At 36.0% G+C, this 21,928-nt stretch overlaps 1 protein-coding gene across 1 annotated transcript in view; it reads left to right on the plus strand.

Moving 5' to 3' along the window:
• LOC140147455 (uncharacterized) overlaps positions 1 to 21,928 on the plus strand; it is a 122,004-nt gene that overhangs the window by 91,336 nt on the left and 8,740 nt on the right. Inside the window, exon 8 of the mRNA XM_072169233.1 lies at positions 15,365 to 15,444. Coding sequence (XP_072025334.1) covers positions 15,365 to 15,407 — 43 coding nt within the window. The 3' untranslated portion in view covers positions 15,408 to 15,444. The remainder of the gene's footprint in view (positions 1 to 15,364; positions 15,445 to 21,928) is intronic.

Consider the following 21,928-nt stretch of genomic DNA (forward strand, 5'->3'; position numbering starts at 1 on the left):
TTTTTTCTTATTTTTAAAAACTAGATAATATCTAGGAACCAAGAATATTTGAAATTTGGGTGAAAATCAGGCTTTTTTATGGGTTTTTTTTTAATTGGGGCATTTTAATTTTTGGTGCAAATTTTTCAAAGTTAGTCAAAATAAAAAAAAATAAAAAAATGGTTCCTAGATATTTTTATCTAGTTTTTTTAAAAATTGAAAAAAAAAAACATTTGCCCCAAGAATTTTGGGCCAAAAAACAAAAAAAATTGTTTTGCACAGACATGCTCATCTACATATCCCATACAATTTCATACAGTGGGGACACTTGCCTAAAATTGCCAAAAGGGGACACAGAATTATGGCTAAAACCCACCACATTTGTGTGTCAATTGGGAACATTTTTGTGTGGGGAGCAGTAGCATAGCCAGGATTTAGTGTGAGGGGACAAAGCCACATTTTTGTCCCCATTTGTCAATAATTTTGGTCACATTATTAGTTATTTTAAGGACACTTTACTCTTTGCCATCTCCATTTTATCTCTGAAAATTTTCTGGGGGCACTTTCCCCCAGCTCCCCCTGGCTTTGCCCCTGCGTCAGTCCAAGCACTGGGCCAGTTTTATAAACAAAATAGTGAAAGAGTACAATAGCAATGCTCTATTTAACCTACCAAGTGCTGCTAGGCATAGCTACATCCCAACTACAGTGGAGTCAATTCGCCTTGATATCTCTGTGCAATCTGTCCCAATACCGAGTTAAATTTGACCAAAACTCACTTAAATCTGGTATTAAAATGTTTGGTACAATTTGACTTGAAAAGGGTGGGCAGTCTTATTGTACTAAGCCAAATCAACTAGATAATTTTAAGTATAGAGTATTTACAAGATTACAAGTATTATATAATTTCATCAGAGCAGTTCCCTTGGAAACAATATGTTGCTGTTGTTGTTGCTTGAAATAAGTATAAAACAAATATCATACTTGATTAAACTGATATATTATGAAAGTATGAAATATTCTTGACCGATAGTTTCACTTGAGTAATTGGACAAACTGTAATCTGGTAATCATGGTAATGACAAACACATTAATTACGGTTGATCCATATCCTATTTAGATTGATTGGCAGCGTGAGATGGGATTGATGATATTGGAAATGACTAAGCAAATTTGTTTGCCCTGCATCACCTTGGTTACCAGACCAGAGAGGGAACAATGTATATTTGGACAACATCTCTCACTCCATTCACAAAAATATTTCATCTGTAAAAGGTCATGACATTTCCATTGAGAAAATTTGCGAGTCCGTTATTGGATCAAACAACGCATCAATGGGTTTGAATCTGAGTAAATCCTCCCAAGTCAGGAATTTATTTGCAGCCATCACCTACATAATACCTTACAGCTTATCTTTCCGTGGGTGGGTGTTTCAACACTGAGCTTGAATTTCTGCAAATAAAGACGTAGCGCTTGACGTTCCATATAGCACGCTGATCTCAACAGCCACAAAACGTCTTTTTTTGTTTTGATGTCATCGGAAATAGGTGGATGGGCAAACAGTGTAATTTCATCAGTAACATCCTCCGATATGCATTGCGGTAATCCTGCTGCGGGATTGGCTTTCACGGTCGGGTCCACAGGCTCTTCTTGTTTACGTTAATGCGTGGCAATTTACACCACTGTTTTGCCGCTGTGTAATTGAGCCTCCATGCACAATAGCTCTTATGACAAAATTCAACTGTTAACATCTATCTTAGGCTATACTACACAAATCCAATACGTCATGCATACATATATACTTAGCCAGAACGGAAGTACCTTCTTCAATCCACTTGCCATTGATTAATTTATGTTCCCTATTTTCAACTTTCTTTTCTTTACCCAGATGTGTTAGATATGCAGGCTGTGTCTGCATTTAACTTGTTAATAGAAGGGAACTCTATATAATTGATTGTAGGAATAAGGATTTTAAAGTTTGTACAATTAATTAAGATGTATGTTGCATTAGTAAGTCACAACATGTGGATGTATTGTTCAAAGGAAATGTTGCAGGGAAGTTTCAGGTATTTGATTACAGTGATGTGAGCATCTAGTACTAGTAGCAAGGAAGCGTTCCAATTGATTGTAGGGACATGTTTGTAAAGTGCTTAGTGAAACATTACATTACATTGCATCAACTTGTATGTGTTTAAATAGCAACTTACTGCCGAACTGGTTGTAAAAATAGAGAATTATTTTAGGATACAATACTGCCAAAGTTGTGATATAGAGCCAAAATAATGCTTGGCTTTAAAACCAATAATCCTTTATGCCAAGCCAAAATGTAATAATTATAATGATAATAATAGTAACAATAATGATGATAATAATATCTAACCTTAACACTAAAATCTAGCCTTTATGGCCTCAGTGTTGTGGCTCGTATTCTTAAGTTTTACCAGAAGAGAAACAAAATATTCTTCCATTTTGTTATAGGTATAGCAAAATAAGTTGTTTTCAGACCCATAAGACGTGCTGTACAATTGCAATTTCTTGAGTCTCATGGCTAAATTTCCTGTACAATTTGAATGTGACAGATTTTATTTTTAGATGAGCAAATAAATACCTCTAGAAAACTGGTCACATTCAATATTAATGTATGTGCGTAGGATATAGGTTTATGTTTAATGCTGCCATTAATAGACAGAAAGGGCTTTAGTCATCTTATTTTATTGTGACATTGAATTATGATGAGCTTTGATAGACCTATTGATTACGGAACTAAAATAGTCAAAATGAATAGATGAAAGGTTAAAATTACCTATTTGTATCATTAAGTGGATCACACTTAACCTTATCAAGACGTTTTATCCCCCAAGCAATATTTATGTTATTTATTTAAGAATTTATTACAAGTGAAAATCTGTATCTTCTCATGTGCCCTCTTCACCTGTTTACTGGCCCTACAGGCAGTGTTTTTGAGTTCCAGAAACCCAATTTGTTAGGATTTTGTTTATTTGTATGTTTTTGCCAATGTTAAGTTCCAGTGTGTCTCACACTACCAAAAAGTCCCAGAGATATAAATTTGCATTAAGAAAACATCATTTTTTTCTTCACAGGAGCGACTCGGTTCTTAAATAGTGACAGCTATGATGGTTGAAATCAGCCCTTGCCCGGTCCCCCCGACTAGGAAAAATAATAGGTTGACCATCATTATTTTTTACGGCTGGCCCACAAAGTCCATGTCTTGAAATGATCTTATCTACTACTGCAAAATCATGCTAGTGTTTTTATACAGAAAACAGAAGAAAAGGGTGCATAAAATCAAAAAAAATTACTCTTATCTCTCCTATTTGTGGTACAATTGCAGGATTTAACATTACTAACATTATGCAAATTGCTGCTCATTTTAATTGAAACGTGCAGTAATTTGTGTAAACACCCAATATTGCACAGCCTGGGTTCGATCCTAAGTGAAGGCAAAACTCATTGACAATAGTATCCTTTATAATGGATGCATGCATCAATGTGAACATTGTCACTGAGCACGTTGGTCATAAATGATGTTCGCATTGGCATGACTTACTTACAGTTTACTTGTGCAAAGATATTGGGGAATTGACAAAATGATCTGTTATTCACTTACTACTCTGTTACTGCATTTTAATCATGGGGTAGATGAAGTGGATGACAAAGACCTTGCTGTCAGTTCCGATGAGAGTAACACTGTCTGCACTCCCTGTACACGCTGCCATGTGTATCATGGAAGAAAAGTGTCATGAGTGATTCACCAAGTATTTAAAAAAGTATTAAATAAGAAATCGCACCCACAAAAAGAATTTTCAGGTGGCTCATTTTAGCCGCATAAAGTTTGTACTTGAGACACTTAGTAGTAGGAGAACAAGAAATCTGCCCACTTCTTCAAATGATCTATTTGATATAATCGCTGTAGCACATCTATTTGAAGGCCCTCTTTGCCACACGCCTAAGTTGACACAAGTCGGCAGCATTGTGATAATTATTGTGTTAAGTTACTGACAGCATTGGATATCTTACACCCTAAATCCGGATCTGTACACCAACACTCCATATTCTATTTCAAGTGATACATGCATAGAAGCTTTGGATATATACAAATATAAGAAAGGCTTTCTTGGAACTAGCCAGGATCAATCCTACAGGGAGTACACGCACATCAATCCAATGAAGACTGCCTTTAGAGAATTTACTCTATCCACCATTGTCATGTTCCTTATTTAATTATTGATTGGTCTTCATTAAAATCAACATTTCAAAGGAGAGAATTTAAGTCTTTTTTTTTTCATTTGTGTCTTTCAGTCAAGAGTTTTTAAGTTTTTAAAACTCTTGTCAATCATCAGGGTTGCAACTTCTGTTTTTCACTTCACTACATTAGAATGTGTCTAAAGTTTTCATGAATTACCATAATTTTGAATTTTATTTGCCCTTCATCATCACAAGAAATGAGGTATGGTTCATTTGGGTGTTAATTTGTTTTCCTATATGCTAGTAAATGTGCTTCTACTTGCCTAGACCAGCACTGTAAATCCAAGTATTTAGGGTCTATGTAACACTTTTTAAACACTCCTAGACATTTAGTTTTTCATTTACACATTAAAGGTAAAGGACACCTAAACACAAAAGTAAACACATAATATTCAACATGTTTACTTTCAAATTGTTTGGAAAGTAAATGCTTTTTGTAAACATTTGGTGTGTTTACTTTCTAAAAATTTTTGAAAGTAAACAAGTTAAATGTTTAGAATCTAAATACTCTTTGTGTTTACTTTGGTGTTTAGGTGTCCTATACCTTTACTGTCTAAATTGAAAAATCGAACACCTAGCAGTGTTTAAAAAGTGTTACAGAAACCCTAAACATTATGGATTTACAGTGTGGCAATCACCATAAATATGCCGATATATTTATGCTATACATCTTGTTAGTTGGATACTTTCTCTACAATCAAATAATGATGGCATTTGCAAATGGCTTTGGTATAGGCAATGACGTAAATAAACTACAAATCAGTGGGTTGAACAATCTTGTTTACTTTTCATTTGTTAAGTGTGATATCTATTTCCTTAAAAAGATCAATTCATCTACTACGCAGATGCCACTGACTGGGGGTGTGTGGGACACAGTTATTAGCAAACACTAAAGTCACTGAAAAGGCAACCATTGCATTTAGTATCTTGCACTTGCGATGTCAGTTATTGGAAGGCATGCTTTTAACAGTTCACTGTTGCACTGTAAAACAATATTTACAATTAGAAGTTTATTAAAAATTAATATAGAAGTCTTCTTATTGACTTTCCATTTTGAGAAATAAAGGTCAAAATATATGGGCAATTTTAGATTTGAATTCAGAACTACAAGACAATTTAAAATGTGATCGGAAAGTTTGAATTACATGTGGAAATACCAGTTCTATTGGAAAAAAACCCTTTTTTTAAACAAATAATTCTAGCAATTTTCTGGGTCTTACGTGTGTACATTCAGGTTTCTTATGCACAATTGCTCCCATATTCTGTTCATGATTTCTGTCCTCTTTACCATTTCGTTTTTAGACTCGCGTCCGTTTGTTATTGCTTTTAAGCATCAGTCAGCTGTTTGGTGGTAGGGAGCTCTTGTTCATCCATATTCACAGCACTTATTCAGTTCCACTAGTGCACTTACAAAATCAATGTGCAATCTCTCTTGACATTTGCAGTACTTGATCTGTTCACCTGTGTAGGCCGACCAGGCAACTTACCACTATATTGGCAATCAGGATAATGTCACTAAGTATGCTGCCCAGGTGGCTTAAAGCTATTCACTATCGGTTTTCCAGCTCTAAGTAAAAGATTTCTTGCAATTTAACAAAATTAAGATTTTTTGCATAATGAAGCAGATTTATATTTCTTATTTAAGATGGTGTTGTTTTCCCATCTTTTTGATATCATTTCTTTATCCCCAAGGACTTATTATCATCTCAGGAATTGATAAGAACAATCTTGAATCCTACAGAATTGATATATTTTTTTTTCTCCAAACTAATCACATTTTACCAAAACCATAACCAACTTAAGCTTTATTATATAGAACAAAAACAATGCACACAAGTAGTTATCAAAGTTCCAAGTGAAACATATACTGTTACCATAATATTAGTCTTGGTTCAAGTCTGTTTTTCTCTCTCATTCTCTTTAAACAAATTGGTTAGTTGCACCATGGTCTATACACCTATCCGACTTCGCCATTACTGCGGTGTCCCCGATGTAAAACTGCGGTGTCCCGAGGTCGGGGGTTCCATCCATTATTTATTTTGTGCTATATAGTATTGTACCCGGAATTGTACTCAACAGTGATATTCAATACACAATCATGAGTATTGAATTACTAATTAAATCTCCGCTCTGGTACATCTGTGTTGCCGTCAATAGAGGGCCAAATACAGTAAACGCTTCTCGGATTGGTGTATAAATGACTCCATTGCATATTGTTTTTTTTTGCTTTTCTACGATGTAGCTTTTCTATAAACCATGGCAGAGCTAGAGCTAGAAACTATTTTCAATTGTGAGAGATACTAGTACTTGCCCTGCACTATTGTATATAATTAAAGGCAATCTGCTCTGCAAATGTGCAGACTCCGCATACAGATCCCTCACCTCAATCCCGACCTCAATCCAATACACCTACACAGTACAAAATATGTATATGACTGCAGACAGGGTATTCTCACTACATTATTACTAGTTTGCTCTTGGATGGAGCAAACTCTTGGTTGGAACAAACTATGGTATAGGACCACGGTGTTTAGACTTATGTATGTTGTCTGCACACATAACATGGTGTATGTTTATTGCCATGATGATTATAAATCATTCATAACCTCATTAATAAACGCGATGCGTGCGATCCAATCATATTTTATTATTTGCGAAAACGCGAACGCAAATCGAGGTCATTAATATCTTACAATTGACCGCAAAATGCGTAATTGTTCCAATGTCGCACACAATTGACTTCTGCATGCTGCGGTATTGTGCGTCCAACAAACTCTTGCAGCGCTGGCTGTCAGATTTGGATTATGCGCTACCATATTTGCACAGATTATGATCGCACTTTTTGTTATTGGTCGTTCTGTTTTAGCCTGATCGATTTTTGTTTTGGGATGATGTAAAAATCATCTATTTTTATAAACTTTTGAGCAAAATTTTGTGTTATTTTGTAAGGTGAAGAGATTAAAGTGCGGTTATGAATGAGGTTAATAACTTTGCATCGGTAATATATGGGCATTGTGAAAAATCTAAACATTTTGCTTTGGACCTCGGAATATCGCCCCTCGGGATATTCCTCGGTTCCAAAGGCAAAATGTTTAGATTTTTCACAATGCCCTCCAAATAACCGATGCGCAGTTATTAACCTCTAAATGTTCATAATGATAGAAAATGGATCAATTTAGTACTATTATTACAGAAAAGCCAGAGTACTTGTAGCAAGTCTACCATAATGTAAGCATTCGTTAAACTATTTTGCAGTTCAACTACAGCCCCTTAGGCACAAAATCTTTTTTTGGCCCTATAGCGCTATTGGTACCCGAAGAGGTACCGATGGCACTTTTTTTTTTGTACCCTGAACATTTGTGCAGTGCATTCGTTTTTTATTTGAATAAAAAACAATTACACTGCAATTGTTAATTATTATACTTGATACAATTTATTACATCTCCAGGGAGTGATGTTAAAGAGTCATCGGTACCCAACAGGGCACCGATAGTTCTATAGGACCAAATTGGATGTGGTGCCTTACTATACCCTTAAACATAACTCTTTACTTCATTTTTAACCATAACCCTAAAACTAAGCTTAAAGCACAATTCTGGTACAAGAGGGTAGTGGCTACATATACAATGGTGCCAATTTACAAGGAATTGCTTATTCATGCAAGGAACATGATCATATTGTTGCATTTCCTGCACAAGAAGTAATAAAAATCTTGAAAATTGACCAATTTATATGATATTGATCCTACAAAGACCCTTGCCAAGAAAACAACTATACTTTGATACATATTTTGTGTTCTTAACTTTTGACAATATTGACAAATATATCCATAAATCTTTCACATATCCTGTTATGATTTTCGTGGAAAACTGTAACAAGATGAACATTTTGTGTGAATTATGCAAAATAGAAGATGGGTTACATGCCAAGTACAAAGAATTTGTCTTGAGGGTAAAAAATAACTGTCATTCTTAAGTGAGAAAATTGCTTGCCAGGTTTTCCTTTGATGTCTGGTTGAGATCAAGCTTAAGTTATATTGAACTTACCTGATCTCAAAATGGCCTAGTTTGCCTGGATTCAAATGTATATATAAACATCTTTAAAAAAGTAATTAGCCCCCTTAAATAATGGCTATTATTAAAAAATGGCATATTGTATTACAAATCTGTAAAATGCAGAATTTATTTCTGCACATTTTGACATCTCATTTGTTACGAAAGCCCAGAAAACAATAAAACACCGATCAATTTAATGTTGTGAGGTCCAAATTTGAAAGTTGCACTTACAACAACACAAAAACAGTAGAATAACATCACAGATTTCCTTCCATTATACTGAATACAAATCAATAGATTTTACTGCAACTTTCAAATCTTGGGTTACATTGATTTAAATGTATGCTGCGACTTCAGTATTTAGATGCGCAGAAATAAATTCTGCTTACAACGCATTTTACAGATTTGTATTACATTAGCCCGTTTTTGAATAATGGCCATTATTTAAGGGGGGTGTAATTACTTTTGTGAGATGCTTATATTGGTAATAACATCATTATTGATATGTACTTCAATTTTTGATAGTCTGGGTACTTTTTAAATCTGTTTTTACAAATATCGGGATTGTCTTTAAATCATAAACAAAATTTGATTATTCGTCTGTTTTGCCCACATACAATACATGAGATTAACTTGTAGCAATAATTTGCCCTAGTTTTATAATTAACTTATGAGGATGTTTGGGTGAATGTATAACAGGATCATAATCCCGTCGAATTGCCAGTATGAATCAGTTTCATTCAGTTCAATTCCAGGCATTGTTAGTCAGCTAGAGCCAGCTAAAGTCCAAATGACGCAAATTTTTAGTACCAGTATGAGTGAATCAGTGGAAATTTAACGAGAGGCTAGAGTGATCAGTTTTCCTGCCCATGAGAATTGATCCTCATCAATGGAAGGAACACTAAAATATGAAATGAGGATCATGTTATACATCCAACATAGTTTGAGTTAAGTTTATGATCAAGTAAATGGTCATCACTGTAAATTGGATAAAAGAATAATTAGAAATTCATGGATTTTACACTGGAGCCATGTCCTCCCAGTGGAGTGATTTAGCAACACAGAAGGTGCTTGCTAGACATAGTGCTGCCAACTTGTTTTGGCTTCATAATCATCCTTTGTATCATCCCATTCAGTGTGTTTATTACCGAGTACCTTGCATTCCTACACTTTCATTATCACCATTTTCTAGGGTCTTTGGTATCGCCCACATTTTTAATCCCCTCACCATCATCAGATTGTTTTATTGCACTGTAAACGCAGGGTAACAATTCGCTTCCCATTTATTTAGCGAGGAGGGCGGAAATCCAGAAGATAGTTTTTATGAACTTCAAGGTCAGATTTGAATGCTCGTGCTGTATTGTAGTAGGCTAATTTCCAGTGTCACCCGCAAAATCGTCACCAGAACTGCGAACATTATCGCTTATTCACCACTATTAACCACCTCAAAAGGTGTTTGATGGATAACAATGTGGTTCACTTGCATCACCACGCAATCACCTTCACCCGATCTGTGTCTACCTTGGGCCGTTACACATATTCCTCACATCACCTGGGCCCTATTCACTCAAATCCATTGTAAAGTTTTATTTAAAAGAGATTCCTGTTCCTTTTCCTTTTGGCTTTAATGAAGGTGGGCAACTGTCTGTATAGGGGGTTCTTATGTGGCTGTTTAATTAATTCTTCCTTTGCCCAGGTAGTGATTCTGTAAGATAGTCACCATCCTTATTTTTTTTCTTTTTACTTCCCTATTGGTTAGGTATTTTAGAGCCTAAGGCCTGAGGGGGACAGTAAACACACAAAGGTCAACAATTAGCACATTTCAAACAAACTGTCTTTGGTGTAAAATATCATGATGTCAAGAAAGTAGAATAGAAAGAATAGCAAATGGTTCAAAATAACCAAATAACATGCCCCCGGAACCTGCCAAAAGGAGGCGGAATTAAGCCCGACTGTGATACAAGCAAAGATAGGTATGGCAAGCCTTCAACAAGAAGATACCCCAGGGAGAAAGTACTGCTTGACAAGTGTTGGATAGTTTTAAGAGTTCTAATAACCCCGGGGTTCTACCAAGAAAAATTAACAACAAGACACAGAAGTTGGTGGTTTGGAGTTTGTCCTTCTATGGAGAAGAAACATAGACACTATAAAAAAGGATATAAGAAATTGAATGGTTGGGGTTTAGGAAATGGACAATGTGAGTTGGAAAGAGAAGAAAACAGTGCAGTAGCTGCTGTTAGAGAAGAGGTATCAATAAATAAATAAATAAATGTTGGTATTTATACAGCGCCTTTCACATTTGCACATGTACTAAAGCGCTTTACATTTATTCCGCTGTCGTTAGAATATGTCAGCTGCCATACAATGCCCAAGGCATGCTCATACCTTTGGGCGGCGCTCAATGGACAATATTCATAACAGCTCCCCATTTCACCCCTGGGTAGAGAGAGGCAAGTAAGGTAAAGCGCCTTGCCCAAGAGCACAACACGATGGCACCGCCGGGGCTCGAACTCGCAATCCACTGATTACAAGGCAGAGCCCGTACCGCTGCGCCAACATGCCTTCAATGCCTTGTTACCTGGGTAACATCACAGTAGGTCAAGGTTAACATGATTCAATGGGCTTTGACTTTTTTGCCCCGTTACCCAGGTAAAGAAACACCTGAGATATGGCAAACTATTCTGTGCTTAAAATGTTTTTCCAAGCAGAACAATTTGAGACCACTTTGATCAAAATCGGAGCATTTTTATTTTGATTTAACCCCTGTGGACAATATAGAGACCATAATTTGTCATTTGACCTTTATGCCTATAACACAAGGACTTTACATCGAAGATAGGTCAAACTACACTTTTTCTGGATTCTAATAATGAGGTTTTTTTTTCCATATTCACCAAATTTTGACATTTGTACCCTGCATTAGCAGGCATTTTGGAAATATGCAAATTGCCATGTTTTCCTTGTCCTTTTTTTGTTCTTTTTAGATATGTTGTTCAGGAGGGTGTTTTGAGTCACTAGCTAGCAAGCAAAACCTTTGTTCCCATTATTTTACTTAAATTGACTCCATCTATTAACTGATATTTGGCATATGCAACTTCCACTTTCAAATAATTTCATTTGGCTCTTGTAATAACATTGATCAACTTAAAAGATCACAATATGATTTAAGTGTACATTGGGTGTTGCCAGTTGGGAAATTAATGTTTAAGTGATATTTGAATTTGATAAGACCCTATAGAGTATGCTCAGTTAATGTGACTGCACGCTTGTAGAACATTGATCCATTGGTCGCCTCGCTGATACCCAAGTTTCCTGACAGTGTCCTCTCCCGTTTTCCTGATAATCCTGCAGCGAGACAATTTATAGGTTTCCTGCATAAGTTTTATTGAAACAAAATGCAATGCTAATTTCTTGTCTCCTCTGGGAGTTGTGGCTTTTATCATGTAAATGTGGCATTTGCAATGTAGCTGTTTCCTGCAGTTTGCACGGCACAGTTTAGTTTTAATACTTTTGCGATTTGAATGTTATATGTAAATGTTAAATTGTTTTGTTTCTGTTTTTGTAGAGTTACAGGGTGAAACAGCGGTCAAGTCAAATCAATTCTTGACTTTGTTTTGATCTCTATTCTTTCTGCTCCTGTAGGTATGTCATAGATTTCTTTGAGCTAGGATTGTGAAGTTACCATAAGATAAAAATCTTTGTCATTATGCCCAGGCATAACAAATTTGCATAGGAACCCCGGGATAGGAACTCTTTTCTTGGGGCCCAACTAGAGTGATATTCCAAATACAGAGGTTTCAGAATATGAAATGACAAATTTCAAATTGCTTTAAAGTCCGATTCAGACTCCACCTCGCAGCACAATGAAATGTGATGAAATTAAAATGTTTTGGTGTCTGCATCTCCTATTATGGTTATTCTGCCAACCCAGATTTTCCAGCAGCCAATTACAAGCGTGCAAGACCGCAGTATCACAACACGATACGAAGAAACATGAACAAAGTTCAACTCACAAAATTTCCACCGCTTGTTGAAAATTTTCTCCACCGACCTCGTAAAAACCTGACTCAGATTTAAAAGCATTGTATCGCGCTGCGATGTGCATGTGTGTCAACTATGCACGTATACTTGGTTTATATCATAGTCCTTCAATGTCTATGTTCATATGTGGCCCTCTCATCAGCAGAGAAATAGCAGTGGGGCCAGCTGAGTTTGCGTGTTTAGTTGTTTAAATAGTTTCATCAACAGGAATATAAATGTACAATTTAGCATGCGCACCATACCCTATCCGGTTGACTTATTTTAAAGGGATGTTGGACAGTATCCAAAAGAAGAATTTCACAAATAAAGGTTGAATTCCTTGAATTATTCATGTGCACTTAACCAATCGGTACCAGTACACTTCAATTATCTATTTTACTGCCACTGTCATACATCAGAATCCTTCAGCTTCAACAAGGAAAATAAAATGCTTAAAAGTAGACAAATCAGCAGTGGTCTAATTATTTGCAAATTACACTTTTCCGGTTCCTGATACATTTCATTGTATAAATCAAAACTTTTGCTGCTTACTTTGTATGCATCAGTAAAACAAAACAAGTTTTGAATAGTGCAGGCATGTACTGTAGATTGTTAGATTTCAAAGTCACAGTAATAACTGTACTTTTAACATTATTTTTTCATTGGGAACATTTCCTTCTTTGAGGGAACCCAGAGAACCATGTAGTACCTCTCTCCTACCCTATCCATGTAAACAAGACTATAAAACACATTTGCCAGGGTTGGCTTCAGTAAAATATCTCATTCAAAATTAACAATACATAAGTTGAATTTTAAGCACTGTCAGATATTATTGGTGTTTAATAATATGCAATTAATCTTTTGAAATCTTGCAAACATGCCCTTGTACAGGTAAACACAAACACTAAATAAGTTATAGCAAATATAATCATTCAAATGAATGATCATGCATATTTATTTAATCATTCCAGTCCATGGTCATTAATATTCATAAAATTGGTAATGAGGTAGCTAAAAGTGAATATTTCAAAAACTGGACCATAACACTCACATTTTGATCAGAATATTTCAGAGAAACCATTTTTCATGTCTAACAAATATTATCAATCCAAGTGTTTGTTATTTAGCAGTTTTTTGATGTCTACTGCATCTACTTCCGACATGTATAAATCTCATCATTTGTGCAACCGAAAGGTATCTTTGCTGCTAAATTCATTACACAACAGTCACATAATAATCCCCGGGTAATAATCCTTTATCTCTACTTTATTCAAATCTATTTTTCTCTCACTGATCTGTTTTAGCTCTCTTTATGTAAACATGAATAGGTCTGTTTGTTTGCGCAGGTAATACAGGAAATTGCTGAAAGTGCTCATATCAAGTCACTTGTCCTCATTTGATCACAATTGAGCTCTCCAAACCAACCCTGGCTTGCATCATGCCACAAATCATAGGAAAGGCACATCTCCTGAATTCAAATGCCAGGGTAACAGTAATATCCACAATGTTATATGCAAGTGACAAGAGAACAGCCACGCCTACTCCTAATCCATCATCATCACAAAATGGGATGTGTATGCGTGAAGGCTCCGTAATATGAATGAAAGGAGGCGTTCAATACAATAGCGGGTTAACTTATCCTACTCATGACAAGTAACGAACAAATATTGGACATTTTCAGCCTTTTGATTAGGTGGAGGCTTTCCGTTCAGATTTCCAGGGTATTCAAAAGTTGCCTATTGGATTTGTTGCAAAAAGAATATTGACCCCAAGATGTGTAGTTAAGTTGTGTGATTGTCTTTTGACTTGTGTATGGGCGACTAAATGAAGAAATCCATTATTTGAAATGGAACTTGTTGTCGTCATGTTAAGCATCAAAATCAGATACGGATATCAGTTGACTATAATAAGTTCACTTTGCCATATCCTAGTGTTATTTGTGGACGCAGTAGATAGGGTGCAGAGGGGAATGGTACTTTTTTATCAATGTTGCAATATCGACATTGAATGTGAAATCAAGAAAAGATTATCAAAATTAGGGGTTTGGGTGAGGTTGACCAACTCTTTTTGCAAGCTTCTACTTTGTTGTTTATTTTGTGATAGAATAAAGGAGTTGAAACTTGAGTCTAAAAGGAAATTAAATTACTGCATACACAATATCCAAGTAGACTTACATAGCATAGCTAGGAAACAACACGCTAATGAGATGGGTGTACAACAACAAGGAATAGCCTGATAAAAGGAAGTAGGGGAAACTGATTTTAGCTGCATTTTGTTTACATTTCAGTCTTGTTATCTTTTACACTTGCAAATTCTGGGCATGGGGAAAAAAGGTATAGCATTTGCCAATATTTGACCCAAATCAAGGACACCACGTGAATTCCTTGTCACTTCTATGAAGACACAGACAAATCGTGAGGAAGATCCACACAGGAGCAAATGTGGTGCATACCCCCACTCCATCCCACCTGTCCTAAAATTTCCTAAAATGTTTTATATAATTTTTAAAAAGGATGAAAAGGTGAAGAGAAAGAAAAACAGAAATAAAGAATTTAAAACTGAAAAGACAAGAATTCCAGAGGCCCACCCCACCCCACCCACCACCATGCACTACCCCACCAACACCACCCACTGGACACTGCTGGATCACATGGTACACCACCACTAACTTCAAATCCTGTATCTGCCCCTGCAAATAACATTGTTATCACTATTTTGACTTTATGGCCAAGAGAAAATGAAACCAAAGATGACATTCACTGGCATCATACTCAGCTGATGTGTTGGTATACATAGCTGAAGGCATGATTAACTGAAGTGGCAATCTACAAAGTAACATTGATAATCGGATACCTACTACATACAGATTATGAAGTAGTGGTAGACAGCTCAAGTGAAGATGGCATATCCAGTGTGCACATCTAAAAATAATAAAAATTCCAAGAAATGTAATAACATCTTGACTCTTGAATTACACTGCTCAAGATTGACCTTGTTCCTTCTACATTATTAACTTTTTTTTTCTTTTTGTTTTATGTTATTATTAGGGAGACAGCCAGAGGAGGCAAGAGATCAACCAGAAAGAAGTAAAGAGTGTGTCCTAGAAGAGCCTTGATTTATGTCAAAGGTAAGCCACAACAGTAGGAATTTAGATTCAGCACCCCACCCACACACACCCCCACATACACAAGCATACTCAGAATCACACAAATCAAAAAGAAATTCCAGGTTCATTTAAGGGATCTAAAATGAGGCGTTTATTGCTTTCGACAGTATTTTTTGTGGGACATGAGAGCACCTCAGACCTGTCGAATTGCATTCTGAATCTGAAGCATGTCTTTCTGATATCAAATAATTTTCATTTTTGAAAATCGCAATATAATACAAATTTTATGACAAATTATAAAAATTTGATATTTTTCAAATTTTTGATATATAACAGTCCTCGAAGTAAATTATATAAATTTTTTGTGTTTTGGGGGAAAAAATCCATATCTTCAATACCAAAGGTCAAAATTTTCAATTGATCGTCGGCTTTTCATCCCACCTACATACACTTTAAGTATAAATCATCAGATTTATAAAGTTTAATTCAAGTACTGTTAAATATCAAAAATATCAATTTTTAATGATTTGCCATAAAATGTGTATTAAATTGTGAATTTCAAAAAATCAAAATTATTTGATATCAGAATGACATTCTTCGCATTCAGAATGCAATTCGATATGTCTGATGTGCTCTAATGTCCCAAAATAAATACTGTCCAAACGTTCATACCCCAGCCCTTAAGTTTAAGTTTTGAATTTGAATTTTGAAGACTGCATTGAAGTACAGGACATGTTGTGACATCTTTTGTTAAAAGTATGTAGACCCTATATATACCAGTAATACCGTAGAATTCCGTCTACAAGCATAAATATTCTTTTTGAAGAAACGGATGAAAGGCAGACACTCTCCACATTACAATAGATTGGTCTTAGAGAGTACAGCCACCTGTATCAGTTATAAGGTTGCTCAAACTCCAAATAATATTTGTGTGGAGAGTGTCTGCCTTTGTCTCTTTCATCAAAAACAATTGAATTCTACAGTATGTATGTATCAATGGTGTCCAGTTGCAGCTATTTTAGCTAGACTACACCAGACTTTTGACATTCAGCTAAATGGATCAAGTAGGTTGATATTTATTAAACAAGCAGTGATGTGCTAGTTGTTATATACATCCAAGGATATGAGGAGCACTTGAAAATGGCTACTATACATTGAGTCTTGTTTACCTACTGCAACTGTTACAAGTATTGGAGAAAATATACCCAAGAAATTTTACTCCCGATGCAAGTGATAAGTGGGTCCTATATTTAGCATGCTTGGGTATGGCTGAACCCTTTCTTCATTCTTGCTTTTAAATCCACAAAAAGTTGTTGTGCTTCCAGTATAGGGTGCAATGAAAGTCCCCTATTTTCAGCACTATTCTCAATAACGCCTCTTTTGGTAGTATTCAATCTTAGTGTTTTAAAGTAATACCCTTCAAATAGCCTCTTTGAATTCATTATCTTTGTTAAGTCTTGTGAATGTATCTGGTTTATATGGGATATGATACACGACTTCTCCCAAATGGTGTTTGATTTGACACACCTGTGAGTTGACACCCATCAAATATTTGCTGCTAATACCTTGTCGTGTGTGAACTAAATAAATCTGCCATTTCCTCAGCAAGTCAAACTGTGGAATATGTTGCAGCAGCATCAGAATTGAGTCGTGACAGGTAAAACTAATGTGCTGGCAGCTCTATGGGAAGTGACAGCATTGCTTGCCTAATGGCATCAATATTGCATGCTTGAGCACAGTTGACACACCCATACAACTAGAAAAGGGCCTTTCACTGATTTATTTAAGAGACAAGTGTTGCATTCAGTGCACCACAGATAATTTCACTGAACCATGTAGCAAGGAACATCTGGTCAACCATTTAGCATCATTAAGGAGCCCTGCTTGTAGGCATGTGCTATCCAAACCATCTCAGGGTATTTCATAACAATAATTGTCCAAGAAAAAATATAAATCCTGTGACCTTCAACATGTAGCCACCCCAAATGAATGCCTAACATTCAAGCTTATTGCATGCTCCATGGTAAGAGGTGGCATCAAAGTAACAATACTTGTTCCCTGCAACTCCTGACCTTGAAAGTCTGTTCTGAATTTTGAAAGCAGTTGCAGCTTGGATCTCAAGGTCAAGTGTTCCAATCTTTAAGGACCATATTGAATCAGAAACCCTAATGACAACCTGTTACAGTATAGGGGAAATAAATAATGTTTTGATGACCAAGCATACAGGGAATACGTTTCCGAGGTTGACACTTATCCTGACTATAAATCACCTGCTAAAACAGATTAAAAGCATCAGCAGTAATGGGATAATCTGAGGGGATCATTTCCTTGGTTTTATTGTTTTGAGACAGCTCAAATTATCCGAAGTTTCTTGGAAAAGTTAAGAATAACTTGTAGATAAATGTAAGAAACAACAATGGATTGTGCCATTTCATTGTAATTAACAATGATTCACTCAATTTGGAGATTCCTAAAATAGTCTGAAAATGACAAAACAAAGTCACAACATTTTCCTGTCTCTTTTAGATGAAAAATTTCCGTCTGTAGTAATTGACGATCAAAATAGCTGATTGGCATAGATCATACGATGCTGCGTGCAGAGCCATGGGTACAGGCTGAGTCAAAAAGAAGTAAACTCATGTTTGAGGGCCTGTAACTCGAGATCTGCAAGGAATCTGCTAAAAATAAAAATACCACTGGAAAGAGCAAATTCTACACGTCTAAATAATAAAAAGAATTGTTGCAATTGCTCACGGCAAACAAAAGTTATACTCATTTGAATACAACCACCCATTTTTGTAGCTGCACACGGCTGATTGATTTTCATCCATTTCAATTTCGACGAATCAGCAAAGTGCTAACAAGATTTATTGTTGAAAAGACAACTTTTGCTTTTAATTAATATTCAACAAAGTCCATGACGGTACCATTGTTTGTAGGGATACCAATTCAAGTCTTTACGAACGATCCGGAAGAAGCTTGATTGGGGAATGTTGAGCTGATCTTTGGTCTTGCTGTATATAACGCATGTCTAACTCTAGCAATATTCACTTGTGATCTAGCAGTTCGTGGTCTGCCTGAAGCTTCCGGCTGTCTGTTCCTTATTGTCCCATGCACATTGAGCTTGTTCATATTCTTATATACTGCCCCTTACATGAAACCCGGTTAGCTGTAGGAAATTGGAGACGAAAAAGATGCTGAACTTCAGTGGGACTCTTAGTTTCATGATACTTCGTCGACAGAAACGTGCGCCCCCGTACGGTAAATTGTGGTGCCATGTTGCCATTTGGCCCGTGTTACTATAATGTAGTGCAATGAGGTAAATTTCATATTGAAAAGAGCCCTTTAACATGTAGGAGTTATTGATCGAAACTACACCTGCCACAGAACTTTATTTGCATTTGAACATCGCGCCTTACCAATCAATATAATAGGTAGGCGCCTGCTTGGGAAGTGAAACCGTGTGCAGCTACAGTAATGGGTGGCTGTATTCAAATGAGTATAACTTGAGTTTGCTGTGAGCAATTGCAACAATTCTTTTTTTATTTAGACGTGTAGCATTTTCTCTTTCCAGTGGTATTTTCATTTTTAGCAGATTCCTTACAGATCTCGAGTTACAGCCCCTCAAACATGAGTTTACTTATTTTTGACTCAGCCTGTATATCTACTAAACATGGTTGTAAAATGTGACATTGCAAATAATTTGACGGAATAGCAATTGTGCAAGTTCTTCAAAACTAATTAGCATTAAAAGGGGGGATTTCCCCTGTATTGTGAAACCATTTGAAGGATGCAAGCTGACTTTTGAAACCTTAACTTTGCAAACATTTTCATTTTGTGGTAAAATGCAACCATTTCTATAGATTACAAATAGATACTTATGCAACATTTGTTATAATTTAATAACCTTTTCCAAGCTTTGAGGTTACCAGAGGGAAACTTTTCAATCACAATCAGAGTCAGTACTTTTTAATTATTAACTGACAACTTCCAGAATTCTTTGTACTTGTGCCTTTGTATACTGTCCCAAAGTTACTAGAGAAACACTTTTCAATCTCAATCAGAGCCAATACTTTGTAGCCATTTACTGACAACGTCCAGACTTCTTTCTACTTTTGCCTTTGTATTTTGTCCCAAAGTTAGCAGAGAAACTTGTTTCAATCACAATTAGCCAATACTTTGGACATTTTAATACTAATAACTTCCAGAATTCTTTGAACTTGTGCCTTTGTATACTGTCCCAAAGTTACTAGAGAAACACTTTTCAATCTCAATCAGAGCCAATACTTTGTAGCCATTTATTGACAACGTCCAGACTTCTTTCTACTTGTGCCTTTGTATTTTGTCCCAAAGTTAGCAGAGAAACTTGTTTCAATCACAATTAGCCAATACTTTGTTGTCATTTTAATACTGATAACTTTCAGATTTCTTTGTACTTGGACTTTGTGATACTGTCCCAAAGTTACTAGATAAATACTTTTCAATTAATCTCAATCTGAGCCAATACTTTGTAGCCATTTACTAACAATGTCCAGACTTCTTTCTGCTTGTACTTTTGATTTGTGTTTTGTCCCTAAGTTAGTATAGAAACACCTTCTATCACAATCAGCCAACACTATATAAATACTTTTCAATCGCAATGAGAGGCAAGACTTAGTAGCCATTTGCTGAAAACTTCAAGATTTCTTTGTATATTAGTCTAAAGTTCGTCATCTTTAAAAGTTTTATTCTGCTATCATTCTGACATTCTGTAACAGACAGGTGTTGAAAAGTCTTATTTGAGCACTGCTCTATGCCTTTGTGGTTGAGCAATGCCCGTTCCCTTTGGGACTAAAGTCAAACATGTTTCTACAAGGAAAAATTGTTCAAACATCGGGTTATTTTCATAACACAAATGAAATAAGACTATTAAACAGTGCGTAAAACCTGCAGGAAATATTAATGTCTGAAGTGTTTCTTTTCAAATGATCTCATTTTGAACTAGTAAGTGTTTGAAGCCAAGGCTTAATATGTTGGGTTGAACACAAGAAGTTCACCTGTAAAGCAATGGCTCCCTATAACCCAGTACATGGTAACCTATGGCTCAGATCCCAAACCACAATCATCTAGCTGATTTCAAGATGAAAATTCTTTCAAATTTTAAGAGACGGAAACAATTAGCAATAAAAACAATTATTTGATTAAATAAGAAAAATGTTTTATGTAATTTGGACATAGACTCTATGGACCCTACTAAAGTAGTGGTCTGCCACAAACACACCATATACAACTCTGAACAAGGAAGTTTTAAACAATCTGTGTTGTACCACACAAGTACACTGGTAATTGAAAAAAGGGGAAACCTTCCTGTGCAAAGTGTGAATGGACATTACCCAAGTAAACGTAACAAGAGTGATAACAGCCCCTTAAAGATGGTGATTCTGTCAAATACCCTTCCGCCTCTAACAGGCAGGTCAGGCGATGTCATGCAACTGTACAGCATTAGCAGATAGGCAACTGATAAAAACTGTAAGTTGACTGCAGTGTGGTGATCAACAGGAAGACCCCCCTTCCCCCACCTTAAAGCTATGAAAGCAGGCTAATCATTGCCCTTCCCTCTCACCAGACTTACAACTCAAGAAAATGACATAGATTATCCCCTTGAGATTTGAATCGCATCTCAATTCACCCCAAGTTTGTGTAGATTTAACTCCCTTGTTGGAAGTCACAAGACTGGGCACACTCTTACGTACAGGTAGAATGGGGCTTAAGCTTAAAGGTCCACTGTCATGTGGTCAGCCGTAAGGTTTGCTTGCAGCCTTGTATTCTCCTTCATTTCTAATATTGAATATTGTATAATTTTGTTTCAAATGTTTCAAAGGCCAGTTTTAATGTCTGGAATGTAGGTCTATTTGATGTGAATGAAATGAATGTCATTAGTTGTTTTGTGGTCAGCCACAGCAATTTACCATACAGAACTCATTGGCACCTGCTACAGTACAGCAAAATTGTTGGCAGGGATCCATTTGTGATTTTCTTTCAACAAGTGATGCAATTGGGCGATACACCTTTAATACTGAACAATAAGACATATGAATGACATTAATGACAAAGCAAAGTTGAAAGTTTAGTAGATATGATCTACTATTGTGACTGTAAGTTCGAAAGTTTACAAGATATGATCTGTTGTGGCTGAAGCATGTCTCTCCTGTAGTCCAACTTGAAACAGTTCAGAACAGAGGTTGCCAACCTCTTTTTCTTTCCTCTAAATGAGGTCACTTGACAACCTCTGGTTAAGATACAGTATAGGAAAGCAGGATGGAGTGTCCGTACTTTCGTTTATCCAACCAAATGATATATTCCATAGTTTTACCCAAAGAGCTTTTAAATAGAAATAGAGTCGCAATAGATTATATAATCTTTTGTTCGTTTGATGCCGATTAGAAGTTGCGACAGGCTATTCATAAAAGTGGTACCATTGTTTGAATAAAGGGGTTCCGCCATTAAATTGGTCACTGATCCGGCA

This window comes from Amphiura filiformis, chromosome 3, assembly GCF_039555335.1.
Source record: "Amphiura filiformis chromosome 3, Afil_fr2py, whole genome shotgun sequence".
In the NCBI taxonomy this organism is placed as follows: Eukaryota; Metazoa; Echinodermata; class Ophiuroidea; order Amphilepidida; family Amphiuridae; genus Amphiura; species Amphiura filiformis.